At 44.6% G+C, this 19,982-nt stretch overlaps 1 protein-coding gene and 1 long non-coding RNA gene across 2 annotated transcripts in view; one reads left to right on the plus strand and one right to left on the minus strand.

The window, feature by feature from the left end:
• Nucleotides 1-1,327, minus strand: part of LOC132393932 (ras-specific guanine nucleotide-releasing factor 2-like) — a 141,750-nt gene extending 140,423 nt beyond the window's left edge. The window contains exon 1 of the mRNA XM_059969395.1: nucleotides 473-1,327. Within this exon, the coding sequence (XP_059825378.1) occupies nucleotides 473-748 (276 nt within the window). The 5' untranslated portion in view covers nucleotides 749-1,327. The remainder of the gene's footprint in view (nucleotides 1-472) is intronic.
• Nucleotides 543-19,949, plus strand: LOC132393935 (uncharacterized). Its single transcript, XR_009512105.1, has 3 exons — nucleotides 543-664; nucleotides 6,286-6,326; nucleotides 18,275-19,949. It is a non-coding gene; the product is annotated as an uncharacterized LOC132393935 (long non-coding RNA).
• Nucleotides 19,950-19,982: the final 33 nt, after the last annotated feature.

Raw genomic sequence — 19,982 nt, forward strand, 5'->3', positions numbered from 1 at the left:
GCATGCGCCTATCGAACAGTTTCTTAAATCTCCCGAATATGTTTGCCTCTACCGCCGTCCCTGGCAGCGCGTTTCACGCACCCACCCTGAGAAAAAAAATCTACCTCTGACACCCCCCCCCCATACTTTGCTCCAATCACCTTGAAATTATATCCCCTCGACTTGGGGGAAAGGCGCTGCCTGCCCACTAGATCTAGTCCGGATATCTCGATCAAAACACCTTCGCTCCAGAGAAAAAGCCTTCTCTGGCTCAACCTATCCTTATAAAATACGCGCTCTAATCCAGACAGCATCCTGGTCAATCTCCTCTCTGAAGCTTCAATGTCCTTCCTATAGTGAGGCGACCAGAACTGAATTCAATATTCCAACGCGGATCAGATGGTTGACAGACAGAGCAGTTCCGAGATTTTATGGGAGAGACACGGGGCAAGTGGAGGAGCACAACGCCGCCGCCGACAACGGCTTGCCCTACCTGTTTCTCCGGCGTCTCCTTGCCCATGGTCGGGGGCTTGGGGGAGGCGACCCTCTCACACGTGCATCCTTCGATCAGATAAATGCCCGAGGGCCTGCTGCTTTGCTCGTGTTCAAAGTAGAAGAGCACATTCTGGTAGAGGGCGAACCACTTATCATGCCACTTGTTGTTCTCGGACGTCCGCTTGCTCAGGTAACCGCGCTTGGTGCCCTCCTTCCGGGCGATCAGGGCCAGGTACACGGCGTGTCCCTCGTTGTACCTGATGCTCTTCTGCATCTTCCGTCCACTGGGGCACCAGAGAGTGACAGGGCTCGGGGAAGGGGAAATAGGGGTGGGGGGGGGGAAGGGAGGGGAAAGAAGCTGGTTCCTCAGGTGAGAACTACTGCCTTTTCCATCCCTGCCGCCGCTGGGGTCAGGAAGCCGCTGTCCCAAGTGCCGAACTAGCGGCGTCCGCCAGCTCGCGTCTCCACTCAGAGACTTGCACTAGGAGAGTGAGTCCTCGGGGCGGGCGGAGCGACCCAGCGCCGGGTCCCAGGCTGACTGCGGGAGCCTGGCCAGAGCCGAGCCGAGCTGGGCTAAGGCGGAATCACGTGTCAGATCAGCTGTAATCCGCTTTGACACCGATTTAAAGAGACAGGATCCTGCGCGGCTCCTGTTCCAGAGTCTTGGCTTCAGCTGCGACGCCGCCACAGACACGGCCAGGGGCCCGGCAGTGTGTGGGATCTCGTCTGGGCTGCGGTGGCGTCCCCTTGCTGTCAGCCCCCGCCAGTTTTCATTGCTTCACTCCTGCCTGCTTTCCCTGCTCTCCCCAGACTCGCATTTCGAAATCTGAGCGGCCGCTGTCTGTATCTGTTTGTCCATGCATAAAATAAAACGACAGATGTACGATAGATGTATAAAAGTTCAAAGTAAATTTATTATCAAATTACGTATATATTACCATGTACTACTTTGAGATTAATTTTCCTGCAGGTATTCAGGGGAGCTACCACTGTATCTACTACTGTAACTACCATAAACTACTGTCTACATATCGTCTTCCCCATTCCTTTCCAGTCCTGAAGAAGGGTCCCGGCCCGAAACGTCGGCTGTTTATTCATTTCCAAAGACGCTGCCCAAGCTGCTGAGTTCCTCCAGTATTTTGTGTGTTGCTTTGGATTTCCAACATTTGCAGAATCTCTTATGTTCATGATCTGCCATAAACTATTAATTACCATAAACTGCTAACTACATTAACTACTAACATAAACGATTGTCTACCATAAATTACTGTTTTTCATAAACTAAAATCTACATTAACTTCCAACAGATTTCAAAATGTTCATTGTGGCCAACAGCCAGGGGCACTGTCCTCGTTCTCACCGCGGTTCCTGTTGGTCTCAGCTTCCTTCTACTTCCTAACCAATTTGGGGTCTCTTTCTCTACCTCAAGTAACTTTTCAGTATAAACGGGGAATAAACCTGCTCTTGGAACTTGCCTTTCACTTTTCTATAGATTTCATTTAGGCCAAACCTCAATTGAACATATCTGAGAGAAGAAGCGGAATGAAAACGCGACCAGAGAGCGACATTTACATCCGTTTACAACCGGGGTGGCTGCACGTGTTTGTACAGCCCAGTAGCGGCTCCGCAACAGGGAGACTGCGAACCATCAGCAGTGGGAGTACCCTTCTCCTCCCCTTGCTTGGACAGTGCGGGCAGATCGGTTCTGTGACCCGGCTGGGAAGTGCTACGGGGTTGAATGGTGATTGCTATATTCCCACGTCACTGCGAAGACGAGCCCAAACTCAGAAACTTTAACGAACTTTGAATTGAATTGAAAATTGAATTGAACGAAAGTCATTTCGTGCAACGCGATGCAGCGAACAGGAATCAGGATGTACCGATCACCGTGCGGGCACCGCGCTCCCCTGTGTGACCTCTCCCTCAACTGCCAGGTCGCTCGGGGTTGGCGTCAAATGTTCTCTGAAACTCGCCCTCCGTAAAAAGCTACAGTGTTAACTCAGATTATGCTCTCCGAGAACGGAACTTGAACTGGGAACTGGTTAAGGGCGAGCCAACAAAACACTATTCTCGGATGCAGGAAGGAAGGGCTGCGAGTTCGGAATTACATTTTAACATCGTTTCCAGGAAGAAAATGCTACAAGTATATCGGTGAATCTTCATGCTAGAATAAAGCACTGTGACTTATTTTACTGAAGTATATATGCACATATATGGGTGGTGGGCTGGAGATACGTCTCTACCAAAAGGGACGTAAGGCGCTCCCTTACAGGTCACCCACAGGCAAGGTGTAGCACCTACTTAGCACCCGTCCCCGAATCAGGCTCACGTAAAGCCATGGGAACAGGTGGTGGATGGTCTATGAGCAGATCACAAGTCCTGGTTATGCGACCACTGACACCAGGTAGACAATCTCTGAAGAGTATCGACAATGGCTGGGGTCACCCATTTTGTAAAGACACTGCCCAGAAGATGGCAACGGCAAACCACGTCCGTAGAAAAATTTGCCAAGAACAATCATGGTCATGGAAAGACCATGATCTCCCACGTCATACGACACGGCACATAACGAACGAACGATATACAGATACCCAGCAGGTTAAGAAGTTAGTTATTTTTAAGTTAGGCATAGCATGATCAATATCCATAACTACATTGCAATAAAATAAATGAGCAAAGGGCATAGGAGCAGAATTAGGACATTCGGCCCATCGTGTCTGTTCTACCATTCCATCATGGCTGATTTATTATCCCTCTTAACTCCATTCTTCTGTCTTCTTCCCGTGACATTTGACGCCCTTACTGACATTTCATCACTGCCATATGACATGAAATTTGTTGTACAGAACAAAGATATAATCTGATTATAAATTACAAAATACCGAGTGCAAAAGAGGAACAGTGAGGCAGTGTTCAATGTCCGTTCAGAAATCTGGCGGCAGAGGGGGAAGGAGCTGTTCCTGAATCGTTGAGTGTGGATCTTCAAGTTCCTGGATCTCCTCTGTGAACGAGAAGCCGGCATGTCCTGGATGGTGGATACTGCCTTCCTCAGGCTTGGCCTCTTGCAGACGTTATCGATGGTGGGAAGACTGTTGACTGTCAGGAAACTGGATTAAAATGTAACTAATGGTTAGAAGTGTAAAGACGTAAATATAGGTTAAAAACACGGATCAAATTTCAAAGTAAATATTATTATCAAAGTACATATAGGTCACCATATACAACCCTGAGATTCATTTTCCTGTGGACTCAGCAAATCTATAGAATAGTAACGATGACGGGATCAATGAAAGACCAACTGGAGTGCTGAAGACAACAAGCCGCGCAGATGCAAATATAAATAGCTGAGTTGAGTTGAGGCCTCCATGGGTATTGCGTCCAAGCTGTCCAGATACGCACGCCTGGGCAGCAGGGTTTGCAGAGCAAGCTGTTGCGCGCACAACAAGCTCCCCCTCTCCACGCATCTGATGAAGCCACAGGAACAGCAGAGACTGACACACTTTGGTACCAGCAGCACCGCAGGAGTTGACAGTCAGCACTGAACTCAGTGTAGGACTGAGGTAAGAACTCCAGCTCCGGAGTTTTCCCTCGGGGTTTATTCACGAAGCCTTCTCCATGAGTGGGCATAGCCGCAAGGCAGCGGAGGTTTGAGATCGGCGTTTTCCTTCTCCTAGATGAGCTGCCAGCCACGGTTGATGAGCCCACCTTCCTGAAGCGACTGGTTTTAAGGCACCAGTAACCCACCTTTGATCCTTCTGTCAATAGAAAAGATTCTGCTGGGCTTAGTAACTAAGCCACACGTGAAGAGCAGGAGCTGGTGTCAAAGTCTATTTGAGGCGCCGGCCATTGGGAGCATTGAATAGGTAGTGGGAGCTTGTCCCCATTACCACCCCCCAGCTATAAATAATTAGCGATAAATAATGAGAACATGAGATAAAGAGATCATTGATTGTGGGAACATTTCAATGGATGGGCAAGTGAGTGCTGTTATCCCCTTTCTCTACGAATACAAGCAACAGACATTTTGACCATGAATAAAGACTTTTAAATGAAGAACCAAACGTGAGAAAAAGGCTGTAACGAGAAAGATTCTTTCCCCTCCTATAAAGTGATGATAAATGCTTTGGAGAAAGAGTCATAGAGAAATACAGCATGGATACAGGCCATTCAGCCCAACTGGTCCATGCCAACAATAGAACACACTCAGTTAGTCCCAATTTCCTGCATTGGGTCCTTATCCCTCTAAGTTCCAACCATTCATATAACCAGCCAAATGCTGCTATTGTACCTGCCTCACTGTTTTCTCTGAACTTCACTGGTGCACGGCCATGCAGTAACTGAAATGCCTCCGAGCACACAGCCTTTGTTGCCGTGCAGCTGGAATTTTCTTTTATAGCGTTAATACTAAAGTACCATGCAGTTTTCAGGCCATGCCAAAATTTTCTGCTCAGAGCAATGGTCTGCATAGGTGTAGAGCAAAAGTAGAGGAACTTCGACCCACCGTTTTCGTATGACAAATCATAAACTCAAGAGGTTCTGCAGATGCTGCAAATCTTGAGTAATGAACAAAATGTTGAAAGAACTCAGCAAGTCAGGCAGCATCTTCTGAGTGAAGTGAAGTTCTTGGTCTGATACCCTTCACTGGTACGTTTAGGTGTGAACTTGCCTTTCACTTTTCTATAGATTTCGTTTAGCCCAAACCTCAGTGGTTCAGAGCCGCTACTGCGATGTACAATGGTGGTTGCAGTAGCAGAAACAGTGGTAGCTCCCCCGAATACCTGCAAGAAACTTAGGCCTTTTAAATCTTGCCCCTCACTCTAAGCCTATGTCCCCCAGTTTTGCATTCCCCTACCAAGGGGAAAAGACTATTTTAAACTTTTCTGAAAGGACACCCATCATTCTTCTATGTTCTGGGAATAAAGACCCAGCCTGGTTAACCTCAGGCACTCTGGTCCTGGTAACATCCTGGTAAGCATTTCTACACTCCTAGTTTAACCACATCCATCCTGTAACAGGGTGGCCTGTTATTTCTCATCAGGGTGAGAAACAGTCTATACACCCTTGAGAAACCCAGCAGAGCGTTGGCACAGAGAGTGGAAGAAGCAACAAATCTCAAATATGAATTCAAACAGAGCAGTAATGGGATCCTAACTCATAACCAACATTAAAAACTTGTTTAGAACATAGAAGATTTACAGACCCTCCAGCCTACAATGCTGTGCCAACCTATAACCTATTCCATGATCAATCTAACCCTTCCCTTCCATTTTTCTATTAACCATGTGCCAAGATAACAGTCTCTTAAACTCCTATATACCTGTCTCAACATCCTTGGTGGCACATTCCACCCACCCAGCATTCTCTGTGCAAATCACTTACCTCTGACATCCCCTCTATACATTCCTCCAATGACCTTAAAATTATGCACCCCGGCATTAACCATTTCTGCCCTTGGATGAAGTCTCCGGCAGTCCATTTGATCTATGCTTCTTGTCTTAAACACCTCCATCAATTCACCTCTCATCTTCCTTTGCTCCAAAGCTTCTTCACCAAGACAGTAAAGGAGGCCATTTGACCCATCAGATAAATGCCAGCTCTCCTTTGTTCCATTCCCCTTTCTTTTTTCTCCTGTAGCCTTGCAGCTTATCCTCTCCCACAAGTCCATTAACTATACCACGTCCCATCTTTGCACTAAGCAATGTACAGTGGCCATTTAACCCAGCAGCTGCTGGATTGGGGGTGTAGAATTGTTATTTTTCTTGTAGTTTAACTTAACTTTCTCGTATTTTTACATAATCTCTGTAATTTCAGGGCTTCCCAACCTAGGGTCCACAGAACCCCTCAGGATAATGGTAAGGTTCATTGGTGTAAGAAAAATTTGGAACCCCTGACTTATATAAATGTAAATGCTCAGTGACTTTCTCAGTAATTACTACACAATTGCTTCTGTATGTTTCGAGAAACTTTGGAGTTTTCAGTAGTTGGTCTCACGCCACTTGAAGCTGGCTATTTTATTGATTGTTATCATCACTGGAATTTGCTATTATTTCTAGTCTCAGTGTGAGACACCCACTTTTGCTTTTCTGAATTTTTTTTTCCTTTGTTCTCTCAATGCTTTTTCTTCTTGTCCTTATTTGCTCTTGTGATGTAAACCAACTGTAAATAAAAGGTCGTGCCTCATTCTTGACTTCCACAGGATTGGAAAAGCATCTGGATGCAACACAGTCCAGCACTGGGACATGGGGTGAGATGGAAACCAGAGCACCCGAACACATAGAGAACTGACTGCACCCAGAGGACAGGCAGAACCCAAAGTAAACATCCTCAAAAAGCTGGAGGGACTCAGCAGGTCAGGTAGCATCTACAGAGAGGAAGAAATAGCTAACATTTGGGGCTGAGATCCTTCATCAGGACTCAAATCCAGTCAGATGAAGCTGAGGGGTAATAGGGTAACTGCTACCAGTATGCCATACCACACCCTCCTTCCTCAAGGGATTTTTAAAGGAAGATTCTGTGAGACTGGCACGTTGGCAGTGGGAGCTCAAGTGCAAAGTCAGATGCAGGTTTGAAGAGAGAACGGATTAACGGAGACATGGGTGGCATGGTGCCATAGCAGGTTCAGCTGCTGTTTCACAGTGCCAGTGAGCTGGGTTCAGGCGCTGTGGAGGTTGCACATTCTTCCTGAGCTCAACTGGGATCCTTCCCCGTTCCTCACACTTCACCACCTTCTTGCAGTCGTTCAGGGTGTTGCGGAGGCCGCATCTGGGACACCATGATTTTGGCCCCTTTATTTGAGAAGGGATATCATGTCATTGAAGGCAGTCAAAGAGAGACTCATGGGGTAACTCCTGGATGAAAGCATTCTCCGAATGCAAGCAGCTGAAAAAAAAAACTGTTCCTTCTAAACTTTTGGAGCTCAGAAGAATGAGAAGTGACCTTATTGAAATTCTTGGAAATAAGATTCTTGGGGGCCATGGCAAAGAAGATGTCAAGATGTTTTTGCTAGTGAGAGAATCTCAACCAAGAGGACAGTTACCAGTTTTGTGGACAGTCATTTAAAACTGGAGTTTGTAAAAACTGTATTACAGATGGTGGTGAAACTTGGAAATTCTCTGATCACTGAGTGAAGTTAACCAAACCAGTTGATGGCTGTAGGGTAATGACTGTTCCTGAACCTGGTGGTGTGGGATGTGAATCGCCAGCACCTCTTTCCCAATGGCAGCAGCAGGAAGAGAGCATGGACTGGATGGTGGAAGTCTTTGATGGTAAAAAGATAAAGGGCTGAAGAAGAAGGGATCTGGTAGGAGAAGAGAGTGGACCATGGGAAAGTTTGTTCCTAACGACTTCTTGCCACTCACAGGTTTGTACAGTTTTCACAGAACAAAATACATCTCCTTAAATTCAATTTACAACAAGGATATAATATTTCTTTGGGATGCTTGTCAATTCAAGTAAATAGTAATGGATTGGACTTGGATCAAGAAATGAATAGAGGCCATATTTCTGTGGACTCCAAAATGATTTCATTAGAAACAATAAGTACAGAGATCGATTCATTAAGCACATCTTTCCTAGTCTGAATTTGAGATGACTATGTCTGCTTTTCAGCCTGGTCTTTTCTTTCTTCTCTCAATCCTTATTTGCTCTTGAGATGCTTAATAAAATCAAATGTAAGCAACAGGTTTTATCCCTCATTCTTGACTTCCAAAGAACCATTGGATTGGAAAAGCATCAGGAATCAACACAGTCCAGCACTGGGATGTGGGGTGCGGTGGAAACCAAAGCACACAGTACATATACCACACTGACTGCACCCACAGATCAGACTGATCCCAGACTAACACACACAACATGCGGGAGGCGGTCAGGCCAGGCAGCATGTATAGAGAGGAAGAAATAGCTGATGGTTTGGGCTGAGATTCTTCAACAGGACTCAAATCCAGGTGGATGAAGCTGAGGGGTAACAGGGTGACCGCCACCAGCATGTCATCCCGCACCCTCCTTTCTCATGGAATTTTTAAAGGAAGATTCCGTGAGAGAGGGAGTTCATGTGCAAAGTCAGTGGCTGCAAAAAGCAGGATGGATAATTTGCATTTCTTCCCAGTGAATTACTTTGAAGAAAGGAGCTCCCCCCCACTCCCTCAGCCTCCACCCCAATACGCTGAACCATATATGCATCGCTTAGCCAGCATTTATGCGGGACATATATTGCCTGGCTATGGGCAGCGAGATTTGTGTAGCAGTTAGTGTAATGGTTTACAGCATTGCCGATCGGAAGATCGGGGTTCAATTCCCATCACTGTCAGTAAGGCCTTTGTAGATTCTCCCTGTGACTGCGTGGGTTTCCTTCAATTGCTCCGGTTTCCTCCCACAGTCTAGCATGTGGGTTCAGGTTGGTAAGTTGTGGGCAAGCTATGATGCTGCCAGAAGCAAGGCAACTCTTGTGGGCTGCCCCTGGCACATCCTCAGACTGCATTAATCATTGACGCAAGTGACTCATTTCACTCTATGTTTAGATGTACATGTGACAAATAAAGCCAATCTTTAATCAGTGTGCAACCTTGACTTCTTCACTCCGAGGGTGGTGTGCATGTGGAATCCAATTTAAAACAAGAAAGACCAACACCCAATATACAGCTTAAGAGGAAAACGAAACACAAATCATGCAAACAATAGAAGCAAGCAACCACATTCCAAACCAAATTGAGCCCATAGATCCAAATCCCCAGAGCAGCTGGAGTAGGCCCAAAGCCTTGGTCTCAGGTTCATCATATAGCCACGAAGCATGTAGCAACGGGAGCAGACTTACACACTCAGTATTGCAGGGTGAGGAGTGAACATCGTGGGAGAGCGAGTGAAATCGATCCGACACTCACCTCCGGTCCTAACACCCTGCATTTCCAGTTTATCTGGGCCAGAGTTTAAATCATCCAGACACTGTGTTGTGCTCCACCAGGCCGCTCACAGGGCCCTGGACTTCACCGCTCAGCCTGAAGACATTCGCGACATCCACCTCCACCTCTGAAACTGCCTCGAAAGCGTTGCGCCCTGACTTTGCAATGCACCAGCATGGCTAATCCATATTTATTTTCCTGATATTTACTTATTTTCACATAAATTCAATGAGAGCAAATTTTATTCTGTACCTCAAATTCTGTACATCAAATCCTTGTGAATTCTGTGAGGAGAATTTTCATGACTTGAACTGCTTTAGGGTTGTCAGATCTTTCAGAGGGTTTTAATAAGGGAATCAGTTTGTGAGCAGAGAAGCCATGATTATATCTGTTGAAAAGTATTATACTCCAAAAAACAAATGGAAAATAATCACTGAGGTAATACTTCCAGCCTTAGAGCCAGCTGCTAAGGTTGTCATAGCCGGGGGAGATAGTGTGGATCAGCTCCCACGACCTATTAAATTCTCGCAATGGTGTGAGTCTTAAATAGCCTCTGACAGCCAAGTCCAGCTCCTGGCCTTCACGTGTGGCTGAGCTACTAAGCCCGGTGGAACCATTTCTACTGACAAGAGAAGGGGTGAAGGCTGGTTACTGGTGCACTAAAACCAGTCACTTTGGGCAGATGGGGCTTGTCAGCTGTGGTTGGCAGCTCATCTAGGAGAAGAAAAGCTCTGATCTCAAATTTCCGCTGCCTTGCAGCTATGCCCACTCACGGGGAAGGCTTTGGAAGGAAACCCCAAGGAAAAATCGGGAACTGGAGTACCTAAGGCTGTCCTACGTTGAGTTCAACGTTGACTGGTAACTCCAGCGACGCCGCTGGTGCCAAACTGTATCGGTCTCTGCTATTTCTTTGGATTCATCAGCTGAATGGCAATGGGGAACCTGTTGTGTGGGCAACAGCTTGCTTCCCATATCGTTCTGCATATCGACAACGTAGACAGCTAGGACACAACATCCATGGTTGACCCCGACCAACGGAGAGCCTCGATAGAGCCAGAACTGAGAGAAATAGCATATGAAGCATGAAATTTGGAGTTAGGTCACTGCACTGAGTCTCATTAACAACTCAGTAATAACTTGTTATTTTATGTGGAGTAAATGGTCCCAATCAGCTTGAGGGTAATTTGACAGATTCAAGTCCCGATGGAGAGTAAACACCAGGAAATAAAGTTTTGCATGAGGTTTGTTTGATCACTTGTATCCTATCAAAAGTTGGTTACTTTATTTCCTGATCTTTTAATTTTTTTAAAATTTAGAGATAAAGCACATTAGCAAGGCTTTCCAGCCAAACACGCTCAAGCTGCCAGATTTAACTCATGTGACCAATCAACATACTAATCTGTACATTTTTGTAATGTGGGAGGAAACCTGAGCACTCTGAGGAAACCCATGCAGTCACAGGGAGAACGTACAAACTCCTTACAGACTGCAGCGGAATTTAACCTGGGTCACGGGTGGAATAATTGCATTACACTAACAGCTATGCTGCCATGCCCCCAAATTGCCTAACGTAACAGCAAAGAAAGAAAGATTTCTATTGTAAAAACACAAAAATGCTGGCAGAACTCAGCAGGCCAGACAGCATCTATGGGAGGAGGTAGTGACGATGTTTCAGGCCGAAACCCTTCATCAGGAGATTTCTATTGTGTCTATCTCTACCTTGAAAGATCCCCAAATGCTCACAGTCAATAAAGTAGCCTGAGTGTAGTGCAACACAAGAAATTTGTTTTTGCCACATAAAAGCAATGGGACTATTATTAGATAATTGCATTTAGCAATGTTAGCCAGGGGATTAAGATTAGCCACAGGATGCCAGGGCGTGCACTCACTCTCTCACTTTCAAAATAGTGTTTCAAAATCCTTTACATCCACCTGAGAGGGAAGACAGGCCCTCAATTAAACGTCTCCTCTGAGAGACATCTTTTGCAGCGTACACTGGAGGGTAAATCTAGATGAGTGTATTCAAGTTTCTGGAGTGGAGGGGGCTGATATTCTGAAGCTACTTACCGCCTCCCACGAGAGCAATGGAATACTTTTCCCTCAGAGATGCGTGGCTTCCTTTGATGGTTTTGTTAGTTCCCAATAACTTTGCTGTCTTTGTTCCTCCTCTACTTGAATGATTTATGTGAGACACTTAAGTAGGAATTTGACATCCTTATCTTGTTCTTTGGGTTGAGAGAAAATACATTCCACGTCATTGTGCTGATTATGTAAGGTAACTTTACCAGTGATAACATTCCAGTTTTTCCATAAGTAATCATATTTTAACCAACTCCTTACCTACCCAATTCCAGTTTTAAATAATCATAGAGCACTACAGCACAGAAACAGACCCTTTGGCCCATCTAGCTTGGGCCAAACTATTAATCCCCTTCATCCCATTGAGCTGCATCCACCTAAAGGCCTCCATACCCTTCCTATCCAGGTATCTATCCAAATTTCTCTTAAATGTTGAAGTCGAACCTGCTCTTTACACACTGGTACCACCCTCTGAATGAAGAGGTTTCCCCTCAGGTGCTTCTTAAGTTTTTCACCTTTAACCTATGACCTCCAAGCTCTAGTCTCACCTAACCCCAGTGGAAAAAGTCTACTTGCAATTACCATATCTAATACCTTTCATAATTTTTATACCTCTATCAATTCTCACACACTCCAGGGAATAAAGTCCTAACCTATTCAACTGTTCTAGGTCCTTCAGTCCCAGCAACATCACGCGAGATTATGAAACTGAGAAATTATATTTTCGCAAGTTTGATTATGGCAGAGTGAATCCATCAGCAAATTTATATTCCAGAGCAGAAGGTGTCTTTAGGATTCGATTAGCTTTATTTGTCATATGTACATTAAAACATACAGCGAAATGAATCCTTTGCATCAAATCGGATCGGTGAGGTTGGTTCCAGTGGGCAGCCTGCAAGGGTCACTACACTTCCAGTATCAAGGTCGCATGCCCAGAACTTGCTAAGAATAACCGTACATCTTTGCAGTGTGAGAAGAAACTGGAGAATCCAACGGGAGCCCACAAGGGCACGGGAAGAACGGACAAACTCCTTACAGGCAGTGGCAGGAATCAAACACCAATTGGTAATCGTTTTAAAACTTTACGCTTTGCTGCTCCCACTAAACTATCAAGATTATCGCCGAGCAATGGGACCCCAGTGATCAGCCAGTGACCTCACTTCTGCTCGACTCCTGTGAGATGTTTAGCACCTATGAGAACCGTCATCCTATGAGGCTAAGCGTCGCTCTACTTCACAAAGTCTTCCTGACTGAGGGTCAAGTAGGTTTCAATATACCTGGGCACTCAACAAACCTTCACACTGGAAAAACCTCTCCCAACCCCTTGTCTTCCGTCCTGTAGTTACCAGAGGCCCAGGGTGAGGTTTCCCTGGTCACACTTGGTTGCATAAGAAGTGGGCATCTGCAAGAGGCAGCGTCTGAAGAAGGTGGCATCCGTCACTGAGGGTCTTCACCATCCAGGACTTATCCTCATCCCACTACCACCATCGGGAGGAGATACAAGATCCACGCTCAACGTCTTAACACCTTCTTCCCATCAGGTTTCTAAGTAGTCAGTAAACACCACCTCTAGTTTTTCACTACTGATTGGGTTCTTGGTTTTTTTTTGCAATGCCTTTGCACTGTACTGCTTCTGAAAACAAATTTAGAAGACAGTGCCGTGAAACTTCCGGACTATTGAGTGGTGCCGGGTCCCGACACTGTTTATTTGAGTTATTTAATTGCCGCTTTTATCTTTAAGGTGGTACTGTGTTTTCCTGACGCTCGTTATGTCAACACGGTTTCCTCATGCTACTCGTTCTAGAGTGATTCGCTTTGATTTCCACCCGCATGCGTTCCCCGTGTTTAAAGATTATTCTGGACCAGTGCTCGCCCCCGAGTCCCGGATCCGAGTTCAGCGGGCTCAAGTCCCGAGAAAGCGAGCTTTTAGTTTGATTATTCCACGAACAAATCTTCATTGTTAATTTCTACAATGGAATCCTGAGTTTACTCTGCTTGTCTGAACTGTGATAATAAACCTGACTCCCATTCCAAGGAGTTCACATACAGCAGAACGGTAAGAGCATATGCACTGTGCTTTCAGCACCGAGCTTGCTTCCTGTGGTGATAACAGCAATAATTACGTACGATCGGTGTCTAAAGATTGAGAAATGAAAGTACGATGAAATAAGTGTTCAAGTTTATTGTCATCTGACAGTGTACGTAGGGAAGAAGCCGATACCCAGTCTGGCAGTCCTAGTTCCGGTGCTCCGGTACCTTCTTCCTGATGGTAGTGACTCAAAGAGATTGTGGGACGGGTGGTAGGGATCCTCAACAATGTTTCGGGCCTTCCTCTGCAACGCTCCTAGTACAATGTCATAAATAGGGGGGAGAGAGAGACCCTAGTGATCTTCTGGCCTGTCAAATGCTCAGACGCCTTGTAGCTTCCGTACCGCACAATGATGCAGCCAGTCAGGACACACTCAAGGGTGCTCCTGGAGAAAGTTGTTACCGAGTGGGGGTGAGGAGCCCTGTACGCCTCTTTTCTCCCCAGAAAGAGATCAGGGTTAAGTTCACTGGAATTTTAAAGGTTCATATTTTCCATTCTCGTAGCCTTTCTCCACATTACTGCAAACATTTCCTTTTCTAATATGTTTGAGTTTTATTTCATAAATCTTTGTAAACTTGGGGCTTCCCAATGAACACTGGGCAGTACCCGAGTAACCCGTGAGCTGGTCGTTCTTTAATCCTGTCCTCAGCCTGGAATCCTGCCGGCTACTATAGACCAAGCCTGCTGAGTTCCTCCAGCATTTTGTGTGTGTGTTGCTACTGTAGAGAGTCGTTGGATCATTATACTGAGAGTTTGGGTGCCCATATCTTAAAAGAGGCAAAGTTCAGGCAGACACCTGAAGAATGAATACAATCATGTTGGCGTACAAGCATTAGAACATAGAACACTACAGCACTGTACAGGCCCTTCAGCCCATGATCTTGTGCTGACCTTTTAACCCACTGAGGTCAATCCAACATTTCTCTCCTATGTAACCCTCCATGTTTTTCTATCATCCATGTGTCTATCTGAGTTTCTAAAATGCCCCTCTACCATCACATTGGGCAGGGCGTTCCACATACCCACCACTCTGTGTGTAAAAGTAACAACTACTTACAGCCTGCCTATACTTTCCTCCTAACACCTTAAAATTAGTCATTTCTGCTCTGGGGAAAAAGGTGCAGGCTGTCCATTCTGTCAATGCTACTTATCATCTTGAAACACCTCTATTAAGTCACCTCTCATTGTCCTTTGCACCAAAGAGAAAAGCCCTAGCTCACTCAACCTATCTTCATAAGACAAGTTCTCTAATCTAATCCCTGTTAAATTTCCTCTGCACCATCTCTGAAGCTTCCACATCCTTCCTATAAAGAGGTGACCAGAACTGAACACAATACTGTGTGGTCTAACCAGGGCTTTTTAGAGCTGCAAAATTATCTTGTGTCCCCTCAACTCAATTCCCCAACTAATGGAGGCTAAAGTACCATATGCCTTCTTAACAAACCTATCAACTTGCGTGGCAAATGTGAGGGATCTATGGATGTGGGACCCAAGATCCTTCTGTTCCATCACACTATTAAGAATGCTGCCATAACCTGCCTTCAAATTCAGCCTTCCAAAGTGAATCACTTCACACACTTCTGGGTTGAACTCCATCTGCCACTTTTCAGCCCACTCTGCATCCCGTGAATGTCCCATTGTAATTTCTGAAATCAGCCCTGTTGGCATGAGTGTTGAGTAATAGCAATACTGTTTGCAAAGCTGAGGGGGGGATTGAAAGAAGTGCCACCCCGAACTATTCTATTTTTTATTGACATACAGCGCAGAATAGTACCAGGAATTTTGAACTGTCCTGCCCAGCAACCCCTGATGTTAATTCTAGCCCAATTACGGGACAATTTACAAGTAACCTGCCATCCAGTATCTTTGGATTGTGAGAAGGATGCCAGAGCACCTGGAAGAAATCTACAAGGTCATGGGGAGAACTTCCAAACTCCTTACAAGCAGAGACGAGAATTGAACCCAGGTCACTGGTACTGTAAAGCATTGAGCGAACCACTACCTTCCTGTACCACCCCATTTGTGGTCATGGTATAGGAGATTCAAAAGGGTGAAAGAAAAAAATAAGGGAAGCAAACATTCTAAACAAGAATTTGCTTTAGTTTTTTTTTCTTACAATCACGCACTGTTCACTAGAAGATACAGTAGATAATTATAATTCTCTTTAATTATAATTCTTTAGTATACTGTGAAATGCCAGAAAAATGAAATCATCTGATTCTGTGACTTTGCACTCTTAGCAGGGGGTTGCTGTTTGACGCCTTAACAATCTGTTACTTCAAGTGTTCCTGTAATGCACGTTGGGTGCCAGTCGTCTTCACAAGAACTTAGAAAAGCACATGAATTTCTGTTGGAAGACCATAAGACATGGGCGCAGATAGGGCCATTCATCCCATCGAATCTACTCTGCCATTCGATCATGGCTGATTTATTATGCCTCTCAATCCCGTTCTCCTGTCTTCTCCATGTAACCTTTGAGATCCTGATTAATCAATAACCCTATCAACCTCAGCTTTAAATGTATTCAGTGACTTGGACTCCACAGATATCTGTGTCAATTAATTCCACAGATTTACCACCTTATGGCTAAAGAAATTCCTCCTCATCTCTGTTCTAAATGGACATCCCTCAATTCTGAGGCTGTGGCCTCTGGTCCTACACTGTCTCACTATAGGAAATATCTTCTCTATATCCACTTCATCTAGTTTTTTCAATATTCAATAGGTTTCAGTGAGATTCCCATTTTTCTGAACTCCAGCAATTACAGTCGCAGAGACATCAAATACTCCTTATACGCTAACCCTTTCATTCCCAGAATAATTCTGTTGAACCACCTCTGGGCCCCCTGTAACACCAGCACATCTTTTCTTAAATAAGGAGCCCAAAACTGCGCACAATATTCCAAGTGTAGTCTGACCAATGCCTTACAGTAACCTCAGCATTACGTCCTTGCTTTTATATTCGAGTCCTCTTGAACTAAATGTTAGCATTGCATTTGTCTTTCTTACCATCGATTCAACCTCCAAGTTCACCTTTAGGGAATTTTGCAAAATGACTCCCAATCCCTCTGCACCTCCAATTTTTAAATTTTCTCCCCATTTAGAAAATATTCTACATCTTTATTCCTTCTACAAATGTGCATGAACTTCCCTTCACTATATTCCATCTGCCATATCTTGGCCCATTCTCCTAAACTGTCCTTCTGCAACACTACCTACCCCTCCACCTATCTTCATATCAACCACAAATATGCCCACAAAGCCACACTTTTTATCATCCAAATTACCTTCGTACAGCATGAAAAGAAGCAGTCCAAACAGGGACTCCTGTGGACCCCCACCAGTCACTGGCAGTCAACCAGAAAAGGAATCCTTAATTCCAACTGTTTGCCTCCTGCCAGTCACCCAAGCTTCTTTCCATTCTAGTATCTTTGCTGTACTACCACAGACACTTATCTTGTTATGCAGCTTCATGTGCAGCACCTTGTCAAAAGCCTTCTGAAATTCCAAGTAAACAACATTTGCCTACAACTTTCTTCTGCCTCCCACCCTTCTTAAAGAGTGGAGTGACATTTGCAATTTTTCAGTCCTCTGGAACATTCCAGAATCTAGTGATTATTGAAAGATCATTACCAATGCCTCCAAAATCTCCTCAGCCAGCTCTTTCAGAGCTCTGGTGTGTAGTCCACCTGCTCCAGGTGACTTATCTACCTTCAGACCTTTCAACTTCCCAACCACTTTCTCCTTTCACAACTACACTCACTCCTGCCCCCTAACGCTCTTAAATACCACCACCCTGATATCCACTCTTGCCTCCCCTTTACTCTTTATATATCTGAAAAACTTTTGGTATCCTCTTTTATATTATTGGCTAGCTTACTTTCATATTTCATTTTTTCTCACTTTATAAGGTTTTTACTTTCCTTCTGTTGGTTTTTAAAGGCTTCCCAATCATCTAATTTTCTATTGTTATTTGCTCTATTATATCCCCTCTATTTTGCTTTTCTGTTGCCCTTGGCTTCCCTTGTCAGCCTCAATTGCATCATCCTCCCTTGAGATGATGTATCTATCCTGCACCTTGTACATTTCTCCCAGAAACTCCAGCTATTGCTGTTCTCTGGTCATTCCTGCTAGAGTCTCCTTCCATTCAGCTCCTCTTTTATACCTCTGTAATTCCCTTTACTCCTCAGTAGTATGGATAAATCTGACCTTAGATTCTCCCTCTCCAACTGCAGCGTGAATTCTATTATATTATGATCACTGGCTCCTAAGGGTTTCTTTACCTTAAGCTCCCTAATCAAATTTTAATCATTACACAACACCCAATCCAGAATTGCCTTTCCCCTATTGGGCTCAACCACAAGCTGCTCTAAAAAAAATCTTGTAGGCATTCTATAAATTCCCTCCCTTGGGATCCAGCACCAGCCTGATTTTCCCAATATATCTGCATATTGAAGTACCCCATGACTATTGTAACATTTCCCTTTTTATGTACCTTTTCTATCTCCTGCTCTAATTTGTAGCCCACACTTTTGCTACTGTTTGGTGGCCTGTATATAACTCCCATCTGTGTCTTTCTACGCTTGCAGATTCTTTAACTACGTATTCTACAACTTCCGATCCTATGTCACCTCATTCTAAGGATTGGATTTCACTTTTCACCAGCACCCTCCGCATACATGCCTGTCCTTTTGATACAATCCTTAGATGCTAATCTCCCAACTATGATCTTCTTTCAGCCATGACACAGTGTTGCACCTGGATGACAGACTTGAGTGGAACACCAACAGAGGCTGTGTACAAGAACATCCAGAGTCGCCGCTACTTCCTGAGGAGACTGAGGCCCTTTGGAGTATGTAGGCCTCTCCTTCACATGTTCTACCAGTCTGTTGTCGCCAGTACAATCTTCTATGTGGTGATGTGCTGGGGCAATGGCATCAACATGGGTGATGCCAACAGGCTCAATAAACTGATTAGAAAGGCTGGCTCTGTTATAGGAGTCAAACTGGACACACTGGAGCCTGTGGTGGAACAAAGGACCCTATGGAAAATCCTGGCAATCCTGGACAATGTTTCTCACCCTCTGCATGACACCTTGGCTGAACAGAGGAGTAGTTTCGTAATAGACTAAGACAACTGCGCTGCCCCAAAGAATGCTATATGAGGTCATTCATACCCTCGGCCATTAGGCTCTATAATGAGTCAACCTATAGCCGGGGGAGTGATGACCACTCCCTCCTATTACCTTTGAGGTGACTTATTTTTTATTCTTTCTTACTTCTAATATTTGTATATCTGTGCACTTGTAACGCTACTGTGACACTGTCGTTTCCTTTGAGATCAATAAAGTATCTATCTCTGTCCACGTTATACCTGCCAATCTCCAACTGCACTACAAAATCATCTACCATATTCCAATACTGTGTGTATTTAAATATAACACCTTCAGTCCTGTATTCATCATCCTTCTTAATTTTGCCCATTTGTTATGCTTCATCTGCCTGTCCCTGCTCAGTAATGCCACACACTGTATCTGCTTGTATACCAACTGCTCCATCCTCAGCCCTATCACTCTGGTTCCCATCCCATATTTATACCCTTCCCAACAACTCTGGCAAACCTACCCACAAGGGTATTGGTCCCCCCCCCCCCAGGTTCAAGTGTAACCTGTCCTTTTTGAAGATGTCACACCTTCCCCAGGAGAGACCCCAATGATTCAGAAATCCTGCCCCTTGTAATCATTATTAGTAAATTTCCCAGTGCTGGATTGCATACCTTGAGGGTTATATGGGGGTAGAAGATTGGCATCTATTTCAAAAGGTACATCAAAAATAGGCACTATTACTATTGAATAAAACAAGATTTTGTATCTGTAACTTTAGTATGTGTATTTTATGATAACATTTTAAAGATCCAGTTCAGAAAGTGAATTAATCAACAGCCTTTGATGCAGTGGTCTCGGTGCACTATTTATTAAATTTAGTTACTGTGTATGTTGGGTGGCAGAGTGGAGATATGTCTCTACCAAGGGAGGTGTAAGGTGCTCCTTCCCTCTGCTCCTGATGCACCTACCAAATGTATTCACAATGTATTTGATTGTGAGCCTGGTCACCGTATGTTGTCAGGGGAAACTGGAAGCACAGCACCAGTCTCACTCACAACTTCACTCCACAGCCCCCTGAACAGAGGGTTCAGCTATCACACCATTCGTCAATTACATTTGATGTCTCCACACTTCTTTTCATCTATTTTTACTTTTACCCCACATAATCTTTGAAATTAAGCTCAACACTTTTTCATTTTTTAACCTCATTTGCGGTTTCTAAATGACAATAAGCTGAATCTGAAATACTGAAACACTTTGTTCCCCTCTTGCAAGTAGTTTGTAAGTAGTCAGTCCATTGACTTTTTTGGCTGCAGGCTTTTATATTTTTTTATACACACAAT

This window comes from Hypanus sabinus, chromosome 5 (assembly GCF_030144855.1).
Source record: "Hypanus sabinus isolate sHypSab1 chromosome 5, sHypSab1.hap1, whole genome shotgun sequence".
NCBI lineage: Eukaryota > Metazoa > Chordata > Chondrichthyes > Myliobatiformes > Dasyatidae > Hypanus > Hypanus sabinus.